The 19975-nt window shown below is 42.5% G+C and overlaps 2 protein-coding genes across 2 annotated transcripts; both read right to left on the reverse strand.

The window, feature by feature from the left end:
* Positions 1–2950: 2950 nt before the first annotated feature.
* Positions 2951–4958, reverse strand: hoxa4a (homeobox A4a). The gene is made up of 2 exons (XM_088318705.1): positions 4469–4958; positions 2951–4006 (listed from the first exon to the last, which is right to left on the reverse strand). Exons 1-2 carry the CDS (start codon positions 4884–4886, stop codon positions 3675–3677), a joined length of 750 nt encoding a protein of 249 aa, XP_088174831.1. The 5' UTR covers positions 4887–4958; the 3' UTR covers positions 2951–3674.
* Positions 4959–11254: 6296 nt separating this feature from the next.
* hoxa5a (homeobox A5a) lies at positions 11255–13241 on the reverse strand. The gene is made up of 2 exons (XM_088318922.1): positions 12526–13241; positions 11255–11991 (listed from the first exon to the last, which is right to left on the reverse strand). Exons 1-2 carry the CDS (start codon positions 13193–13195, stop codon positions 11744–11746), a joined length of 918 nt encoding a protein of 305 aa, XP_088175048.1. The 5' UTR covers positions 13196–13241; the 3' UTR covers positions 11255–11743.
* Between the last annotated feature and the right edge of the window lie 6734 nt (positions 13242–19975).

A 19975-nucleotide genomic window follows, 5' to 3' on the forward strand; every position in this document is an offset into this window, starting at 1 on the left:
ACGTCAACTTAAATCCCTTTTATTTGGAGCCTGTGAATCATTAATGGAGACAGTGAGATGCCATAAAAAGGAGGATTCTGTCACACGCGTTTGGGGTTTTCCACGCGTGGCCCACTCGGGGTGCATGGAATCCTGTTAATTATTATTTTAAGTAGTGATTCTTTTATCTGTAATGCTAAAGGTAGTCTGACCACTCACATTGGGTCGTGTGGACATTCATTAACGTCTCCAGTGCGGCTTAACACGATTGCAGGAAACTCAGTGTCGCCCCCATTTTGTGTGCTGGTCTTTCGGTGTAGCGTTCCATTTTGATGCAGCTCACAATAATGCTAATTTGCATATTGGGTCTCACTACAATAACAGAAAGAACCTTTGGAGGGGAATTTGGTTGGCTGCCAGCACCCACGAAGTGTGCCACTCGTGCGCCATGGGAACTATCTGGCGCCCGGAACCTCCCCAAAAAACGTTGCCAACATGGCCGGAAGACCCTCGCTCTCCTTTGCACCCTCTATCGCTCCTCGGCACCGTTTGGCGCTTGTTTTCAGTCAACACCGAGAAGCGGGCGTGGAAAATGCCTCTACAACAATTAATCACTCGTGGACAACGTCCCCTGCAAACTCCCACCCCACCCTGAGCCAACCTTTTGTGTTCCCAAAACTTGAGCGGTAAACTTTGAAAAGGCAGGAACAGGAGCGGCGGAATTCACATTGCGCAAAAGTGACTTTTACCAACGGGAGAGTTGACTTTGACGCACGGAAGAAACGTAACTTTTACGCACGGGATAACTGTTAACCGGTATGTGTCGTTCATATTTTTGTTCTTTTTTCTGTGTTTGCAGATGGAATCTTTTCACGGGGATTACTTGGCGAGGAATGGATAAGACCTTTTTTTGTCTCACCTTTCGTCACTCCACGTGAACTTTTCCGTGACCCGGGCTGAGGAGATTCAAGTGCAGATTTACTTGAGGACGAAAAACAATTTTAGCTTGCTATTTAGTATTTTTGTCAGATTTTCCCCGCCATCTTAAGTGAACATTACTGTACATCTTATTGGAGGTGTTTTTTGAGTCGCTTACAACAAGCAAAGCTGCTTATCATGTCAGCGAGGATGAGTTCAAAGACCCCTTGGACGATGGCCAAAACAAGAAGCATATCTTTGCATAATGTTGACATGCAGCTCTTAACAAGCAGCGAAACTGAAGATAGTCATTTCGAAGCACAACATCAAGCATAAGGGGGGGGGCGATTTTTTTTTTGTTGATTGTGAGGATTGTATAATAAAGTTGGTTTAGAACGCAGCATTTGTTGTCTCTTTCTTCATTTGCACAATTAACATTTTTGGAGAGCTTTTCAAATGTAAAAAGTGAGCAAATTAATGCAGCAGTAATAACAGAGAACAAGCTCAGCCCTGAGGACTCTGTGAATTATTAACAAGACACTATGGTGCGTTGTTTTCTTATTGAGTGGACCTTTCAGTTTAAGTTGTCTTGACAGATATAAAAATCCTATAATTCTAAGCATGGATTTGAATTTGTTGTTTTTAAATACAAATTATCTTCACATGATTGCTTAAATATTGCATCACTGAATTAATATCTTTCACAACTAAATATAACATTGTGGACATAAAGATCAGTCTTATAATTGTACAGAACTTTGATTGTAACCGCAGCTAACGTTCCATTATATTGAACAAAGAATTATTTTTTTCACCTAGCTACAAATGGGTGGAAAAAAAAGGTGGACAGACTACTCACAAGCCATGATGGTCAGTGTGGAGCAGAGGAGATGTGACTCACGCCCTGAAGAGATCACTTCAAATGAAAATAAGCCACATTCTCACATCTATTTCTAACCCCGGCCCATTCATTATTCAACGAGGCAAATTAAAATTTCAGCACATTGAAAGTGACCTCTATTGGCAAATGACTTGAAGATTGTAATTGGACTTCTTCATGGAGTCTGCGCAAAATCGGTGTCACTCAGACTCAACGCCATTTTTTTGCAAAGTGTTCATGTGTGTGTGCTGGCAGAGCAGTTTTTTAAAAAAAACGCATCAACAGGCATGACGCAAAATATTTCATGGATTTAAAAAAAAAATCACATTCGTGCCCACTAATCACTACAAAAACATTGGTTGCCTCGCACAAAAGCAACACGTTTCTGCCCTTTTGTCCCAAACTGACTGGGGCGTCTCTTTGGATGAATTCATGGCCGAGGTTCACACCTTTAAAACGGACTTTTTTTTTTCACCGTGCCGTCTCGGGGTCAATCTACAACGCAAAGAAAAGCCTCTCGGGGGTCTCAGCGCTGATGTATGGTCTGAACATTGTATGTGTCGAGAGGTCAGGGGTCACAAGAAGGGCTGTGGACCGATGATTGGTCAGAGTCGGCCGTGTCCCTTGGTTGAACTCTTCATTGTTTGGATGTAGCAGGTAGTGACCAACACTCACACTCTGGTGCACCGAGGCTGGCTGAGGTCGCCTTGGAATGGCGAGGAAAACAATCTGATGCAGTTGAGAATTTAGGTTTGCGACGAGGGTGTCAAAAGTCAAGTTTGTGACAAGCGCATCTTGATTCGTGAGGGTTTGAATTACAGCCGGAGCGTGTTTAGGGGAAATTCACAGGGGGAAAAAAACATGATTTTGCATCAACATAACAGAAAAAAAATCACTTCTAATTTCAAAAGAGGCGTGAAAATGAATTATAATTTGACGACGTCACCCCCCCAAAAAATAAGCCTGATGAAAAAATGTAAAAATCTCATAATTGTAATGACCAATGAGTGAATAAAAAAAATTAAAAAACAAACGACAAACACGTAATGATTAAATAATAAAAATAAATAAAGAAAATCCTGCATAGTCGACTTTTACGCACGTTTTTTTTTTTTTGCTACATGTTGCGCGCCAATCCTCCATTTCGATAAACAATCCAAAGCCATCCCAGCCTTACAAGTGAACATTTATTTCACAAGGACATATTCAGTCTACACAGCACAGGGGTCACTAGTGAGACGGCACAAAATACGCATGTATATTCACAGTTTTGAACAACACAACATGAGATACACGAGCACGAATCAAACTATATTGGAGAGCTCACGACATGGAACTAACAACCAAAAAAAAAAAGTCTCTACCTGTAGAACTGCTTTCCTCATTGTGCCTTCATTCGTGATTCGTCTAAATATTTACATTACAATATGGGCATGTCACCTGGACTATACATTCAGCTCTCGAACACACACCGTGACTACAATGGAACGCCTAAAAAAATGCTATTAAATCATAATTCAAGTATATTAGAATCCTCCGTGGAATATAAAAAAAATAAACAATTCAAAAGGAAAGGATTCAAGCTTTTTACCTCACCCATTTGGCCATTTCTAACTGAAATGCAATACTTTTTTTTATCCATGTGACTGTGCGTTATCCTTCATTCGTAAAAAAAAAAAATACAAAAAGAAAATATATGAACCCTTCAGTCGCCGTTGTGGGATTAAAAAAAAGTATTTCAAGCTTATGCGAAGACGCGAAAGACGACTGCAGAGTGGAAGGGGACAAAGGGCAAATAACACCAAAATATTCACTCGGTCCTTCGATTTCCACGTGTGTTCTTTGCCATCTCAGTCTGGTTTTGGGGGTTTTAATCAACGCGGGGGTGGGCTGTGCACTATAGCCCCACGGTGCACGGCGTGGGGACGAGCTGCTGGCCTGTTTTCATCTGCTGTTGTTGGGCCCCGGAAGAGGACGACGACGACGAGGCCGAATTGGAGCGGATCTTGGTGTTAGGGAGCTTGTGCTCTTTCTTCCACTTCATGCGGCGGTTCTGGAACCAGATCTTGACCTGGCGCTCGGACAGGCACATGGTGTGCGCGATCTCCACCCGCCTGCGCCGCGTCAGGTAGCGGTTGAAGTGGAACTCCTTCTCCAGCTCCAGAGCCTGCTGGCGGGTGTAGGCAGTGCGGGACCTCTTGGGCACTCCTCCGGCGTAACTGGCATTGACTGGGGTGAAGGTTGAAGGGAGGAGGAAGAGGGGGGTCGCACACAGGCAGGTGTTAACACACAATTCCTACAGATTATCCCCTGAAAGCAATAAAGCACCCTCCAGTTGCGTGGACAATATTTGCTTGCACGTTTTACGCGCGCACGAGCATCCAGGGACAGCTGACGCTTAAGAAAGATTAACTAAACAGCGGGATCGGATATTACACTTTGGCTCCATTCCAGTGGAGGAGGCAGTTTGGGTTAAAAAGCAACAAAGGCGCATGAGCCCCGACAGACGAACACAAGCAATAAAATTTACGAGGGTCCTTAATTACCGACCCCGCTGCTCCTTAGTCGTAAATTGCAGCTGCAAAGTGGCTGCCTGCTACCAGCGCTGCCTTCAATGGCTCCTCCGTGCACGCCGCGCTGCGCCGCGCCACGCGTGCGTCTCCGTGTGTTTTACCCGCGATGACAACTCACCGGTGCTAACGTGGACCTTTTTCATCCAGGGGTAGACCACCGGTTCTTTGCCCTTCACCGCGCCGGGGTAGACCTCACCGGCGAGGCTGCAGTCCTTAATGGCCCCCGCTCCGCCGTCCGGGGCCGAGGCGAGGCGCGGTCCGTGGTTCTGAGGAAGCGTTTGCGGCTGTGCCGTGGAGTGGTGGCCGTCGCTGAAATCGTCCAGTCCGGCGGCGGGGACGTTGGTGTATTCGTAGCCCGGTTCCGTGTAGTTGGACCTGGGGTAGGATGGCTCTTCGTGATGGGGGAAGCCCGTGTCTTTTGGCCGCTCGTAGTAGTCCCCCGGGTTGGGGATGTATCCGCCCTGCTGGTATTCGTCGCATGGAGGAAAAGACGGCTCGATATAGTTGGAGTTTATCAAGTAGGAACTCATGGTCATTAATTTGTGAAGTGCAACAATACTAATTTTTATCGCGCTGTCGTTTTTCTGATCTCCACAAAACCCTCCTACTCGCTGTCAAATGTACAAAGTTGTGTGGTCACGTGAGCGGGGCCACCAATCAGCGCGCATCCTGTGGGCATCATGTAAACAGGAACCAATGGAAAGCATGGCACTGGCACCAGCAGAACCTCTCCGGACTGGCTTACGTAGCTGTTTTCCTTGTTAAATCTCATTATATAAAAGCAAAACCAATCAAGATTCTTGTTTACTGCGCGGCGTCAAACTTATGGGGGCGAGGCTTCGTGTGCAGGAAAAAAAGAGGAGAAACTGCAAAGTACGAGGATATATTAAAATATATACTCTCGTTTTAACATTGATTTTGATTATTAATATTGGTTATGCGAGTTTGCAAAATGCTTACTCGACTTACAAAAATCATTTGAATGTAAAATAAACATTTTTGCACTCTCGTCACCGATGCGTTCACGGACAATGACTTGCAGGGACCAGCTTGCATTGGATCGCACCAGCGGTTATAAAAATACACAAAACACCTCGCACGACTTGCACGTACGCAAACAAATTCCTTTCATTTCGTCTTTCTCAAAGCCGCACAAATCTGGCAACCGACACCGATATGAATCCGATTATCCTTGCAAATCTCTCAACTCATCAATAAACACTTTTGGAGCATGGATGACAATGATCTTCAAAGTATATCGTCACACTCATTGGCTAAATATATTCTGAAATGCTCACTCACAAACAATTGCAGAGATGCAGCACATATCTGGCAACACGAGCGCCAGCAAAACAAAGCGTTGAGGATGTTTTGCTCGCTGACAACCTCGAAGGACATGCATTGGGAAACACACCACACTCAAGGACACAAAAATGCACAAAAACATACAAGGTTGTGTCTTTAATACAGCAGTGAATTTCCAAATGCATGTCCCTCAATGTAAATATCTATTTATATTTAAGAAAAACATTTCAGAACAAATCTCCAGTATTCAAATAAGGGCTAAAAACGTACAAAGATTCACTTTTAAAATCAACCATAAAAGGAGAGGAGACATGTCCAACTCCAGGAACTGTACATATTATAATAATAATAATAATAATAATAATAATAATAATAATAATAATTATTATATTATTATTATTATTATTATTATTTTATTAGCTACATTACACTGAAAGTCTTAACATGGCTCCAAGTTAAATTTTCTATTTACACACTGATCTGCACCTTTCTATAATATGCCTCTATTTTTATACTGCCTGTTAATTCCATTTTATGCATTTTGCCAGTTTTGTTTAAAAAAAAAAATCACCCCCCTAAAAAGTCTTTCTGACCTTGTTCCTGTCCATCCGCCATCACGTGCAGTCCGTCCTGCCGGCTGCCCATCGTGGAGGTGAGACAACGTCCTTCAAGATGCTCCAACTCCTCACCGGGACATCAACAAGGCCTCTGCATGCACAAACAAGGAGCTCAAACTTGGGAAATATTCACGTGCGTTTCCTTTCTCCCCATCGTCCCCCCTTCCCTGTCTTCACTCCCCCTAAACAGAGATAACTTGTGCCTGACCCCAAACTGACACAGTATCCATTTTGTTTCTGATTAATCTTGCCCATTGACAGTCTTTGTTAAACAACAAGGCGTGCCCCCTTCTTCCAAAGGGGCGACATTTTCATATCAGTTAGACGCGCTGACCCGCTCTTCACCCCGGACTTGGACTTCTGGCCAACTGTGGATTTTGAGGGACCACTTTTCAAAAGTGACCGAAAAGGAGGAATTGGATTTATAATATTGGAATAGTCCATGTTATTATCCATAACATGTGGACATAGGAATAGGAACACCTCAGGTGAAATTTACAGCCCTCTGTCAGAGGTTCTGTTTAAATCTGGGTCGGGGCCGCTGAGCTATGAGCCCCTGACTTCAAGTGAAAAACTGTTTCTTTGCTTCGACGCGTCTTTGCACTTGTTGACGTTCACCCTCCTGTACAATCACGTTCATTAAAAATATATTTTCACGTCTATTCGAGCGAGTTTATATAAAAGGCCTTCAAGATGAGGACGAATTCATTTTTGCAAAGTGCATTTGGAAACCGGCGAAGTGAAAATTAAATGCAACAAAAAAAAAAAAGGTGTCTTCCTTTTTTTTTTTTTTTTTTGCACAGCAGTTGACAAGCTTGCGTGGTGCGTGCTCGGCCGTGATGTCCCACCCCAGAGAACATAAAACGTGAAGTGAAGGTCTGCTGAGGTAAGAAATTGATCACCACGACACTTTCCTGTAAATTTAGATTATGACTGAAGTGCTGTGGCGAGAGTGACAAATTGCAGGTGGCTCATACAAGGTCTCTTGTCTATACATAATAATAATGAATATCCTTCTGCATCCAGTGTGAGTGTCGAGCATTGTGGTTAAGGAAAAAAAAAACAGTCCATCATAACCTGACAGAAAATATTTGGATGTGGTAAAAATATGATGCCGTTTTTCGGGATTACTGATGTAAAAAAATGCGGAGCAGAATTAACTATCTTGTTTAAATGTATTCTGTAAAGTTTGTCTTGTATTTGTAAAGACCAATACATATATTTTGTCAAATTAAATGTTTTTTTATACCAGTGTGTATGCACGTTTTTGCCAGCATGTAAAAAAATAATCTCGATGTAATTATTTCACTATATAATTGATTTGATTCAATAAAAATCTCCGCATGTTTTACTATTGTGTCTTAAATGTTAAAATCATTTCGATTTGAAAAAAATATTTTTCTGCATTAAGATAATATTAATTGTACAATTAAGATTTTTATCCCCTTCATACTTGGATTTGTTTTTAATATTTTGCAATAATTTGTCTTCTCAACCTCCCAAAATGCAGAAAAAGCGCAATCCTGCAATCAAATTCTGAATTTGAAGCCTGCCTTTGTGAGGTCAAAAAAAAAAAGAAAAAAAAACATCTGTGCCATTGCTGCTCCCCTAAAAGCGTTCTATTCAACACGATCAGGATGCGAGCGCCTAAATGATTTTTAAGGGGTCCGGGGGCTCACTTTGGGGGGTTTGGGCTGTGTGCAGGGCCTTCCCATTACGCGGTGACCGGGTCGAGAGTATCAATCCTGAAAATGCAAATGCACCCCCCCCCTCCCTCCCTCCTCCCCCAAACATATCAAATGCAATTTATTCAAAGGAAATTCACCAATCAAGCGCGATAATAAAACGCCAGCTACTCAATCTTGTTGCCGGGGACGGCTGGGAGGTGGGTGGGTGTGTGGGGGGCGGTTGCGATACCCTCTCCCCACCTCCCGAATGCGGGGTCACCGTGCATGCAGGGTTCACCTGGAGTGCACCCCGCAACATATGTAATTCAAAGCTATTCTGCCTTTTGTGTGGACGAGTCAAGATCGCTATTATGAGGCTGCAGGCATCAAGCTGATGACGGAGACTTGCTGCTCAACTTTTGACCCCAATTTTTCCTCTTCTCTCCCCTTGCTATCTCGCTCTCGTCAGAGGCGGCCCAGTGAGGCACCCCCCCCCCCCCCCCAAAAAAAAAAAAAAGATTCGAACAATCTCAACGTGAAGCCAACACCAGCATCATTTCCATCAATTTAATGGAGAGGAAAAACCTGCACTAGTTGCGCGATGCTTCCATGGAGTGATGAGATGCATTTTTCAGGACAAAGGCAGCAAAATATGCAAATAATAGAAGCAAAACGAGAGCGAGAGGAGCCAGAATGTTGTCTTTCAACAGCATCTGAACGTTTTTTTTAAGCATCCTGCGTGTTTATTTACGCACATCACTCTTATCTGGACAAGGCCAAGGAAGCGTGCTATTAAGTTGCCTCTCCGCGCTGCACACATTTGCAGGCTGACAGTGAACTTGGCCTAAAGCGAGCTCTGCTGGTGGCTCGGAGAGGATGCAGATTTATCTTGGAGCTGGGAGGCTGACCTGCGCGTGAACCCTCCCAGCCTGGCAGCGTGCCGCACAATCATTTGACGTATTGGCTTGGATTTTCATTTCTAAAAAAGCCGAGCTCTCTTTCTCTGCCTCGGAGTGTGTGCGCCTTGTTTTATTGGCATTGTGTTAGCAGGACAAAGCTGTGTAACCTCCTCGAATGAGAAATGGGCAATATGCATTGGATGTATGGCCAGTGTGGCTTGATTGAATTGTTTTGATCCAATGTGGATAAACAGAGAGGAAAAAAATGGAAAATATCCATCTGATCTGTTGAGAGGTATTCCAATTAATGTCTTACTGGAAAATGACGCAAACGTATGCATGCTTTCGAATACAAAAGGTGTAAACAAATATTTTAGAGTGTAATATTATCAGAGATCTTTTCATGAATTCAGTTATTTTAGCCAATTCAGGAACACCCCAATTAAAAAAAAAACACTAATTTTGTACTTCAGTAAATGAGTAACGATTTAATTTTTTTAAATAAATCGGTTCAATTCAGCTCATTTTTTTTACTTTTGTCTACATTTTCAAGTCAAGTTAAATTAAATTTATTTTTTCTATTAATCAAAAAGAGTCTCAGAGGGCTCTACATATATTTTTATGACATAATTATAAAATATGCCTCCTTGTCTAACTCGTTATAATAAATATTTTGGGGGTTTAGTAGTAACTAAACGGAATAGGGCGTTCCATTTAAAATAAATATTTCACAAGAGCCTTAATATTATATCTTAATGTTTTCGAATGTGGTGGGGTGCAATCAAAGAGTACTTTTGCATCAATTCAACCTTAGTGGATCCATATGGATGACATACACAGACATGAAAAAATAACCTTTTTGCAATTTCAATTGACAAAAGTTAAAAACAACCTGCGGCAATTATGCAAACGATACAACAAAGCAAGCGCAGACAAGAATTGTCTGCGCTTATTCTTTCATTGTTTGTCCTTAAAATCAATCTACAATAGCGTCTACATTTCCCCTGTCACCACAAAGCGAGAGTGACTTTTCCAAAAGGGTCTGGTGGGGGTCATTTGAACTTTTCAACCCCGAACACAAAATGACGTGGCTGACACAAAACGGAATTCCTTTTCAAACGTCTCCCTGCTGCTGTTTGTCCCCGACTTGTGTTTACTTGACACTGTTTACAGCCGAGCCCAAATATGTGCGTAAAGTGCGGCAAACTTCCCCTAAAAGTCATTACGGGGAACATTGTGGTTCTGCATGGGCGCAGAAAACTTTGTGTGGTGTCCTGTGAATGCTCCAATGTGATCAAATTGAGAGAGGGAGGGAAAAAAACAAAACAGAAGCGCGCATCCACCAAGACGAGAAGTTAGTGGGTGGAAATGGACGCAGGGATAATTATCCAACATACAAAAATGGATTATGAGTCGCACCCCAGATGGAGGGAAACAAGTTACACGGGGAAGGAAGCAATTAAATGACCATGAGCCGGACCCAACCCTGCTTGCCTGCAACATCTGCCCAGACCAGAATTCAGCCCAGCACCGCTGACAAATTAGCGTAATGGACTAATTGGGAAAAATCGAGGCAGAGCGCACAATAATAAGGCTATTTAACACTGGCTCTCTTGTTCTCAGGCTACCGTCCAATGTGCACAAACTCACCCGGAGAGTCGCTTCTCATCGCGGCCGTGCGTGCATGCGGCGTCCGGTCCGCTCCGCTCCGGTCCGGTCCACTGAGCTCAAGTGGCGCTCTGTTCTGGTCAAGACACTCCTCAAAGGGCTGCAAAAGGCAGAGTCAGACCAAGCCTCGCCGTCAGTGCGATTATATGTTATGTGCAATATACTGTCAACTCCCCAAAACCATAAAACTTACTTTAATGGCCACCACGTGACCGTTTATGGCCAGTGAGCCTATCTGGACGCGCTCCGGATGATTTTTACGATCTAATTCATAGACAAAACCCCCCCATTCATTTAGCACCCAAATGTCGAAGAGCCAAGAAAGGGGCCTAATAAAGTTTACAGCTTGAAAAAGTCGAGCTGATGCTGCGAGAGGTGGAAAAAGAGAGTTTGGTGTGTGCTGAATGCGCCAGATGAGGAATCCAAACGACAGAAAGGTGAGTAGAAAAACAAAACAAAAAAAAATCGTTTTAAACCTGTTGATTTTCGTGAAAACTTGAGGAAGCTTTAATAAATATGACCATGAGAAGACAAAACAAAAAAACAACAAAAACGTGTCCCTTGTCTGGAAGGAACACGGCGCACAAAATAATGCAGTTCCAGTAGAAAGTTTATTCGAATTATCATGATGAACAGCAACAATGTCTTTACAGTACATTCTTGACTTCCAGTTTTTTAGAAAACATTTACAAAAAAAATAAGAAAAAAAGCTTGACACCACGTGGGTTATACACAAAGCGGATTTTAAACAAAAGGCAAACAATATTTTGGGAAAGTCTAACGAAATGCAAAAAATACAATGCGTAGCTATACTGTACACACATCACTTGGCAGACTTTTGGAGGCTTTAATCGCAATATACACCACACAAATAAATACAATACACATAATATACTGTATAGATACACAGAAAATTGAGCGAAACAATTATGCGACTTGAAGTGCATTCGCTGGTTAATAGGTAGCATTTTCTCCCTTTTTTTCCTGAACAAGAAATAATTTAAACCAACATTTATTTCATCGTTTTCTCTAAATCTAGACAGAACTGTACATTTAAGATGGAGGATTTGCCCACGAAATCAAAATTAGAATGTCAGATGGTCCTGGTGGGGCCATGTCTCTGCACCCCCAAGAAGTTGATATGACATAACTTTTATTTTTGTCTCACTCCTTATCAGGGGGGGGGGTTGATGAGTGGGGTGGGTGGTTTAGAAGAGGGGGGTTCAAGGGGGTGTAATCAAGGCCTGTAGCCCCCCGCGCCTGCAGCCATGCTCATGCTTTTCAGCTTGTTGTCCTTCTTCCACTTCATCCTGCGATTCTGGAACCAGATTTTTATCTGTCTCTCCGAGAGGCACAAGGCGTGCGCAATCTCGATCCTCCGCCTACGGGTCAGGTAGCGGTTGAAGTGGAACTCCTTCTCCAGCTCAAGGGTCTGGTAGCGGGTGTAGGCGGTCCGGGCACGCTTGCCCTCTGGTCCGGACAAATCTGGTGTGGGAAAGGAAGAGGAATACGTAGATTAAATGACGTGGAATGTGTTTTTATGTAGTGTGTTCAGAAGGGCTTAATCGTTTATATTCAATATATAAACTTAAATGATAGGACACTTTTTTTAAAGTCATCGTTGGTCACATTGTTAAATAAATTGCATAATAAAAACGGGTTGCATTTAAAATTCGTGCACATTTAAGTAGTATTCCAAGCTTATATTACGTATTTTTGCAAGACAAAAATAACGGGCCCAAATTCTACGAGCATTAAAATATATATATTATCGTAACATCCACCATATTAAACTTGAATCGATATACATCGTTTTAAAGTGTGACTTTTGTGTTAACGCTCAGAATAAAGATAAAATGTCCAAACAAAGTATGACTTCTGCGTTTTATAGACTCTCACAATAAAGTCGTAAAAATGCGTTTCCATATTGGACACAGACGATAATAACATGGCCCACCTGGGAAAAGTCTTCCTTTCTCATCCCCCTGAATATAAACCCCAAGAAAAAATGAAGTTTACCGTGACTTATGTGCAGTTTCCTCATCCACGGATATATCTGAGGCTGGGCCGGGTCGCTGGCGTTCTGTGGCGTGCCGGGTGCACTCCCCGTGGGCTTTTCCTCGTCCAGAGGAGACCCCTTGGGCGCACAGTCCCGACCGTGCAGCAGAGAGCCCCCGCCGGAGCCGGTGCACGGGCTGGGCAGTGAGTTTTTCACGGCTCGGTGCTGGGTCAGAGACTCGCTGACCTGCGTGGAGCCGGCCACCGAGGACGAGCACGGGATCGGGTCAGCCGCGGGGGACAGAGCCGAGTTGGACGAGCTGCTGGCGACGGGCTGCGTGTACCTGACCGGCTCCGCCGAGGGGGTGGCGGCCGCCGAGTGGCTCGGGGAGAAGGCGGCCGTGCGCTCGCTGGCCACAAAGTGTCCGGTGGCGGGTCGGCCGACGGTCAGGTCCATTCCGTTGTAGCCATAGCCGTACCTGCCGGAGTGCATGGCGGTGGAGTCTCTGTATTGCTCGTCGGCCGAACTATGCTCTCCATAATTATGTAACTGGAAGTCCGCGCCATTGGGATAGCGACCGCAGAATGAGTTCACAAAATAGGAGCTCATTTGTTGACAATTCCGCCACTCGCTATGTATTGCTGCTGTTTTGCGCGTATTATTGTTGTTATTGCAAGAGGAGAAAAGCATCAAGCAAGCGTGCTTGATTTGTGGCTCTTATGCTTTAGCGCGTCCTATAGCAGCCTTGCACAATTTATGATGAATTATGGAAATGAGCGGGCCATGGACTTGATTCTCTCTTACGTAGGCACCCAAATATGGGGTACGGCGGAGTATCACGTGCTTTTGTTGACCAGTCGTAAATCCTGCTCGGTGACCTCCGGAGGTAAACTCACGCGGGGTGGGGATGAGGAGGACTCGCTGGCTCAGGGCGAACTTTGCGTTGTCGTGGTGCGCCATCCTCTGGCGCAACTGTTGCACTGACACGTGCGAGCGGGGTCATCCGGAGGTTAACGAGCATTGCGGCAAAAAACGCGGAGGCGCTGCTTGGAAACAATACGAGGCGAGGAGGCGTTCTGGGAGTGCAATATCTGCAGCCCGAAGCTTGCGAGCAGCCATCACATGCAAACCTGGCGTGCATGTGAGCAAGACGAGGAAATGCAAATTGGGTATTTAATTGAATAAAATCCGTTCTATGGAGATTTTATTTTGCATGCAGCAATATGAACGTAAAACACTTGCACAAGACGACTATGGGGGCACGAATGAATGAATGTTTGGGGGGAAAGAGCGAAACTCAAACATAAATAATATGGGAGTTGTACAACACACATTCGTGTAATTCGATATGTATTCCACACACTCGTAAAATATTTTTTTAGCTGTTTTAACCACACTATGATGGTTATTTACAAACATGTTTGGAAGCGAAAATCATTTCAATGTGAGTGTAAATAAAGCGTATAACAGCCACACGTGTTGGAAAAAAAAGATGGAATAGGTATTGGACATAATTATGCAAAATTGGTGAATGCATTTGCACAAATAGAATCTAATTTTCAAATACTTACATTGCACCAATACAGAAATGCATAAATATTGATAGTGTAGATGTTTATATACACAGTTATATATATATATATATATATATACACAGTTATATATATATATATATATATATATATATATATATGTATATATATATATATATATATATATAGCTATAAGCTATATAAATATACATATATACATATATATACATATATACACACACACTCACACACACATCATAGAGTGTATTTTGTATATATATAAAAATATAGTACATACATATACATAGTCTATTTCTCGCTTTCTCTCGATGCATACGCACATACACGCACGCGCACACACACTCACGCACGTTTGAAACGATTGAACTTTCACACATTGCACTTTATGGTTAAAATGAGATACGAGAAAACAATACAAGTTCAAAACAGACTATTTGGAGAAGATATTTGCCCTATATCGCTTCTGTTCAGTATAATTTATTGTCCCATTCAAAGGGAAGCTCATCTTGCAGACATGGTAAAAAGACATTTAGTATACTGTACAAATAGTGAATATAATTTAAAATTTTCTAAACAGTTTTTTAAAAAATCACCACACAGAATATAAACTAGTCAGTTGGCAGATAAAAACAAGGACACAAAGAGTGGCACTTCATGTGCACATTTAGGCCTAATACCGTTCTAGGGACAAAGAGGTCGGTCTAAGTGGCACTATTTGTCCAGCCGATGTAAAAAAAAATTTTTTAAACCAACCTTTCAATACAACATCAATCTAAAATAATGCATCTGTCCGTCTATTAATTCAAACATCGTCTGAACTGCGGACAACTGAGCAATATAACGCCGACAGAAAGCGTCTAAGCAGGAAACTAAATTAAAAGCATGGCAGCAACTCCTTTTGGTCACATGCAGACTTGAGGAATTTTTATGGCACCCCTTGCCTCTTTGTGAGCTTGTGAAGTGGCTTTTGGGTTCACGCTTGCTCACCCCTGTGCAGCTATTTGCCTTGCATGTGCGCAGGCCCGAGATATAGTGACCAAAAAATTGAAACCATGATGTGCACAGTCGGTCTTAAATACTGTACAGTAGACCCCCTAAAAAGCTAGAGGAGATGTTGATTCGTCCGTGCGTGAAGGACACTAAAGGGAGCCTGTGCTTCCTGCAACAGCTGATTTATGACGGGCCAATGGCAACAAAGTTCCCACGAAACAATTTCCCCCAAGTCGAGACAAGGACACACCCAGGAGCTAAAAAGGGGCCATGAGAAAAAAAAAAAGGAGTGGTGGTCGTTGGGGGTGATGCGATTATAGGGTGGCAGTGCACTCTGCAGGCTCCTCACAAACACGAATAAGCTTTGCAAAAAAATAAATTCGGATATTTTGACCGCAAATAAATGCATCAAATTTCAGAATTTCGATGGTTGTTTCTAAAAACACGTTTTGCTTCACGGGAATTAGAATCTGACTTAAACGTTTATGTTGAAATGATATTATATTTGTCACGCTATTAATTTGTAGTTTATACATATGTCACACACACATACAGATATTGCAAATCAAACACGTTTGAAGGAGGCAAAGAAAATAAATAAGATAAAAACGTTATGTCAATATGCATTATTTTTACAATTCAATATATTCATTTTTGCATGCTTTAATAACTCTCTGCATTGTATCTCATAATTACATATTTGTTTGAAGTGGGTTTTTTCTGCAACGTGCAAGTCCAACTACCAGAGAAATTCAATGTGCATTTTAACAAAGATCATTCTGATATGAGTCAACAGTCAGACATGTCATGGTTCTTAAACCATCTGGGCCTTGTGTAGTAAAAAAAAACAACTCGTAAGATCGCGCACGCGCGCTCCCGCAGAGACCCTCACTTCAAACACATATTTTCACTGCAATAGAGGTCAACGTGCGGATCTTTCTTCGTCAGACATTTCGAGACAAGCGCTGCAATCGTTCGGCCACAAGAGGGAGACAAAACGCTCTCGTCTCCACTGCCAGAATGTCCTCAACTGCGGCTGAAGCCCATCCCAGTTTAAAGTCAATAACAAATAAACACACGCAAAGCGATGGAAAGGACAAACGAATAGGACAATAATTTTATCGTGGGAAATTCAGTTTTATAAATCAGCCAGCATCGATCGTCATCAGTAGAAAATAGAGGTTCACCAGTAAGAATGTGATTAATATGCGTCTGCAGGCTTACGTAGAGTAAATATTTACGCTGTCTTACCTATTGTGTTGGGTCCCATGACAAAAGATTTGACAGGGGGTCCCGCGGGGGGCCAGTGACGCACCGGGACTCCTTGCACGCATCTTGCCAAAAGCATCCAGTCACGTCAGAAAGGAAGCGTCTGTGGCATCAAATCCTCCAAAATGGAAAAAAAAAGACATGTGAGAGACTGAGGGTTAAAAAGGACGCCGGTGAAACCATCCGTGTGGGAGCCGGAGCCTGTTTAATGAAAGGCTGCAGCTCTATTCCTCGATTGGAAATTATATATAAAAAGTTCATGTTCACTGCTCATGGCCACGTGACAGGGCGCGGCCAATGGGAGCCCGAGGTGGCTCGTAAAGCCAGATTGCCATGTTGTAAATTTTCATAAACAACAACGGATTTATGGCCCAGCGCTGGAGCAAGAAGGGAGGGTGGAGAGAGGGGGGGAGAGAGGGGGGAGAGTGGCGGGGGTTTACAAAAGAAGGAGGGAGGAGGTCAACAGCAGGCGCCATCTTAGTGAGGGAAGAGGGAACGCAGAGTTCAACAGTAAATTCTCAATCTCGTTCATTTTGCCTCGTCTCGCTTCTTCATAGTTCGCATTCCCGAAAGTTAAATGTTACCTTTGCCATCAGCTACACATTTTTTAAAAAGTCATTTCGATCCCAAAATAGTAAAATGATCTTATTATAGTTAGAATTACAGTCACCACATATGGCAACACGATTTTAGCTTTTAGTAAAGTAAAAAAATGCATTATGACTGAGTGTACATTTTAAATATATATTAATATAATGATTTGATGAAGTTCAATTACAGCAATCGATTATAGCAATATCGCATTCTCGTTAATAAAATAAACACATTTGCGCGGTTGTACAACAATGTAGTCTTGATAAAAACAAATTGTTGATATTATGTCTATATTTGAATTTTGCGTGTGTCACAATATTTTTCCTCGTTTGGCGTTAAAATACGAGCCACATTTACAAAGACATTTCCACGCGCGCGCGCGTGTGTGTGTGTGTGTGTGTTCGGGGATATCGATTAGTGAGTCTAATCAGTGTTATTTGTCTGCATGTTTAGTGAGTTTCTAAATGGGGATTTATTGATGTATTGAATTCGTGTACGGGGTAGTTTATTGAAAACAAGACGCTTAATGTTTAATTTGCGGCCACGCAATTTCTATTTTAGGTTAAAAAAAAAATTTCTGTACTCTCCAAAAAGGAGCTCACAATATAATTCTCTTTAAAATGTTTTATGACTTTTGCATAAAGTGTCGGTAGGCGTGGCACGTGCCAGATCATTATAATGTGCTTACAGGGTCCAGTTCGATGCGGATTTGGTGTTGCGGTGAGTCTCGCCTCTTCAGAGCATCAATCGACGGACATCATGACTGTGATGCGTCGCTGTCGACCTGCTTCGTGCATCCTTATGTACTGGAACCAGATTTGCATTCGTCTCTCATTGTGCAAAATGTCCCCATCCTGCTTCTCTGCTTCATGGAAGAACTTTGGTTCCGATTCGGTCTGGGATCGGGTTTACAGTGCCATCGCTCACCTGGTGAAAAGAAAAAAAACACGAGTTGGATTGCATCTTGTGAAAAAAAATGTTAAATAAAACATGCTGGAAAAAATGCAGTCAAATTCAAGCTTGGTTGTCTAATTTTACAGCGGAGCTCGATGCATATTTTGGTTTCATCTATACGCCATAATTACTTTCAATCCATCTTAAAATAAAATACAAATCTCCACCAGTGCAATGTAAATTCACGTGACTGATATGCAACTGTCAATAGTGCTTATTGATTCATCATCGAAAGAAACGCGTTGAGGGGAAAAAAAAATCCCAGCAGCCTTTCTCCGCAGAGTGCAGGCCCAATTAGAAAGTATAGCTTCAGAGCAGGAGAGCGATTTACACAAAAGGTCACTTTTTTTACAACCACAAAGGGGATAAGAGGCTATGAGAGTAATAGGAGTGCACAGAAAACCCCCCAACGGCAAGGTCTATTGGTGCTGAACACAGAGGCGCTGACCAAATGAATTTATGGCTGCAAAACTCATTAGTTGCGCAATAAAAGTTTTACGATTCGTCCCTTGCAACACCAGTGGCTTCACGAAATTAATTGAAACACCAATGGTTAGGCTAAGTATCCTTGTGTTGAGGGAAAAAGGAAGGCAGAGGTGGGGGGAAAAAAGTCACACTTGGAGTCAGTAGCACATACCTGCTGTTTGCATCATCCAGGCTGCATCCGGTGTTGTTTATCCGGGCGACTGGTGCAGGCTGTCGGGGCCGGATGGGAGCAGCTGTCGGGGAGCGGCCGGCTCCGGACAAACGGGCTGGGTGGGAGTTCAGACTGGGCTGGACATGGGCCGGGCTTCCAGACAGAACCGGTCAAACGCAAGATCTCCAGCAAGCAGAGACGCTTCCACTAGACTGGACTGGCTCTGGAGAGTGCAAATTGCTCGACTGTGTTTGGAAACAGACAACCTATAAACGGCCGTATATTTACCAAGAAGACCACGCACATAATAAGAAATCATATTTTCGTCCTGTCTGATTTGTTGGTCCAGAATCCTCAGTGTCGTTTTTACGAGTTTGCGTGATATATGACAGCAATACGGCCTAGATTTACACCAAACACCATTTTGACCGTGCACCGAGGAACTCGGTCACGTGACTCCGGCCTGCCTTTTGTCAGCCAATCGGGAGGCAGATATGACATCCATCATGGCGCAGGCTGCAGTGGGATAAGCACTTATCGCTCATAAACATTTAGCATATCACACAAAAGCGGGGCATCTTCATCAATAACTACAACTTGAACAATATTTTAAAAATACACATTGAAATTATGAATGGGTAATATTTCTATTTGGAGTCGTCCATTTATCCATATGTATCGTCATTAGGTCAAACAGGCCTAATCCTAAAAACTGTGCTGTACATTCACATTTTTGTGCTGCATTATTCAAGTTTTCATTGTATGATAATCTATTAAAAAAATACAAGTCCTATATAGGTTACCCAAATGTTGTTCTTTGTCTTGCGCGACCTTAAAACTGAGTCAAAAAATCGGATTGACGCTATTCTCAACTGTTCAATACCAATCATTAGATATATAATAAAGCAAATTGGTTATTAAATATAATGTATCCTCTAAAAAATATAATGCGGCATCACATTTTCAACAATAAACCTCTCAACAATTATTTTTTAAGAGCGTATGTAATATTGTCTCACCAATGTTATAATAAACATTGTAAACTACAGTAATTATATTTCCAGCGTATGATTTTTTTTTTCACGATAAATGTGCGCCACAATAGCAACGATTTGTCTCGCATTGTCGTGACTTGTACGTCAGCAACTCATGAACAAAATTGATTAAGAAATATTTTAATAGACAGGAGCTTTTAATATTTCTAACAATTGTAAAAATGTGCTACGATTCAACAAAATTGCATTATGTTAAACCATATTTTCCGTTGATGACACTTCAATGTATTATTTTTAATAATTTCCGTGATGTTAAACAGAAATATAATAAAAGCAAGCATGGTGCCCGTCAGAGTTGAAGCAGCCCCTGACCCCGCGCGTGTGCAAGTGTTTGGCTCGTGCACGTGCAGAGACTGTTAAAAAGGTGTGAAATTGTTTGGCCGGACTCTTAAAAATGTTACGAGATATTTCGCCCACC

The sequence above is a fragment of the Idiotropiscis lumnitzeri genome, chromosome 16, assembly GCF_059441095.1.
Source record: "Idiotropiscis lumnitzeri isolate Australia: NSW breed Sydney's pygmy pipehorse chromosome 16, RoL_Ilum_1.0, whole genome shotgun sequence".
Lineage (NCBI taxonomy): Eukaryota > Metazoa > Chordata > Actinopteri > Syngnathiformes > Syngnathidae > Idiotropiscis > Idiotropiscis lumnitzeri.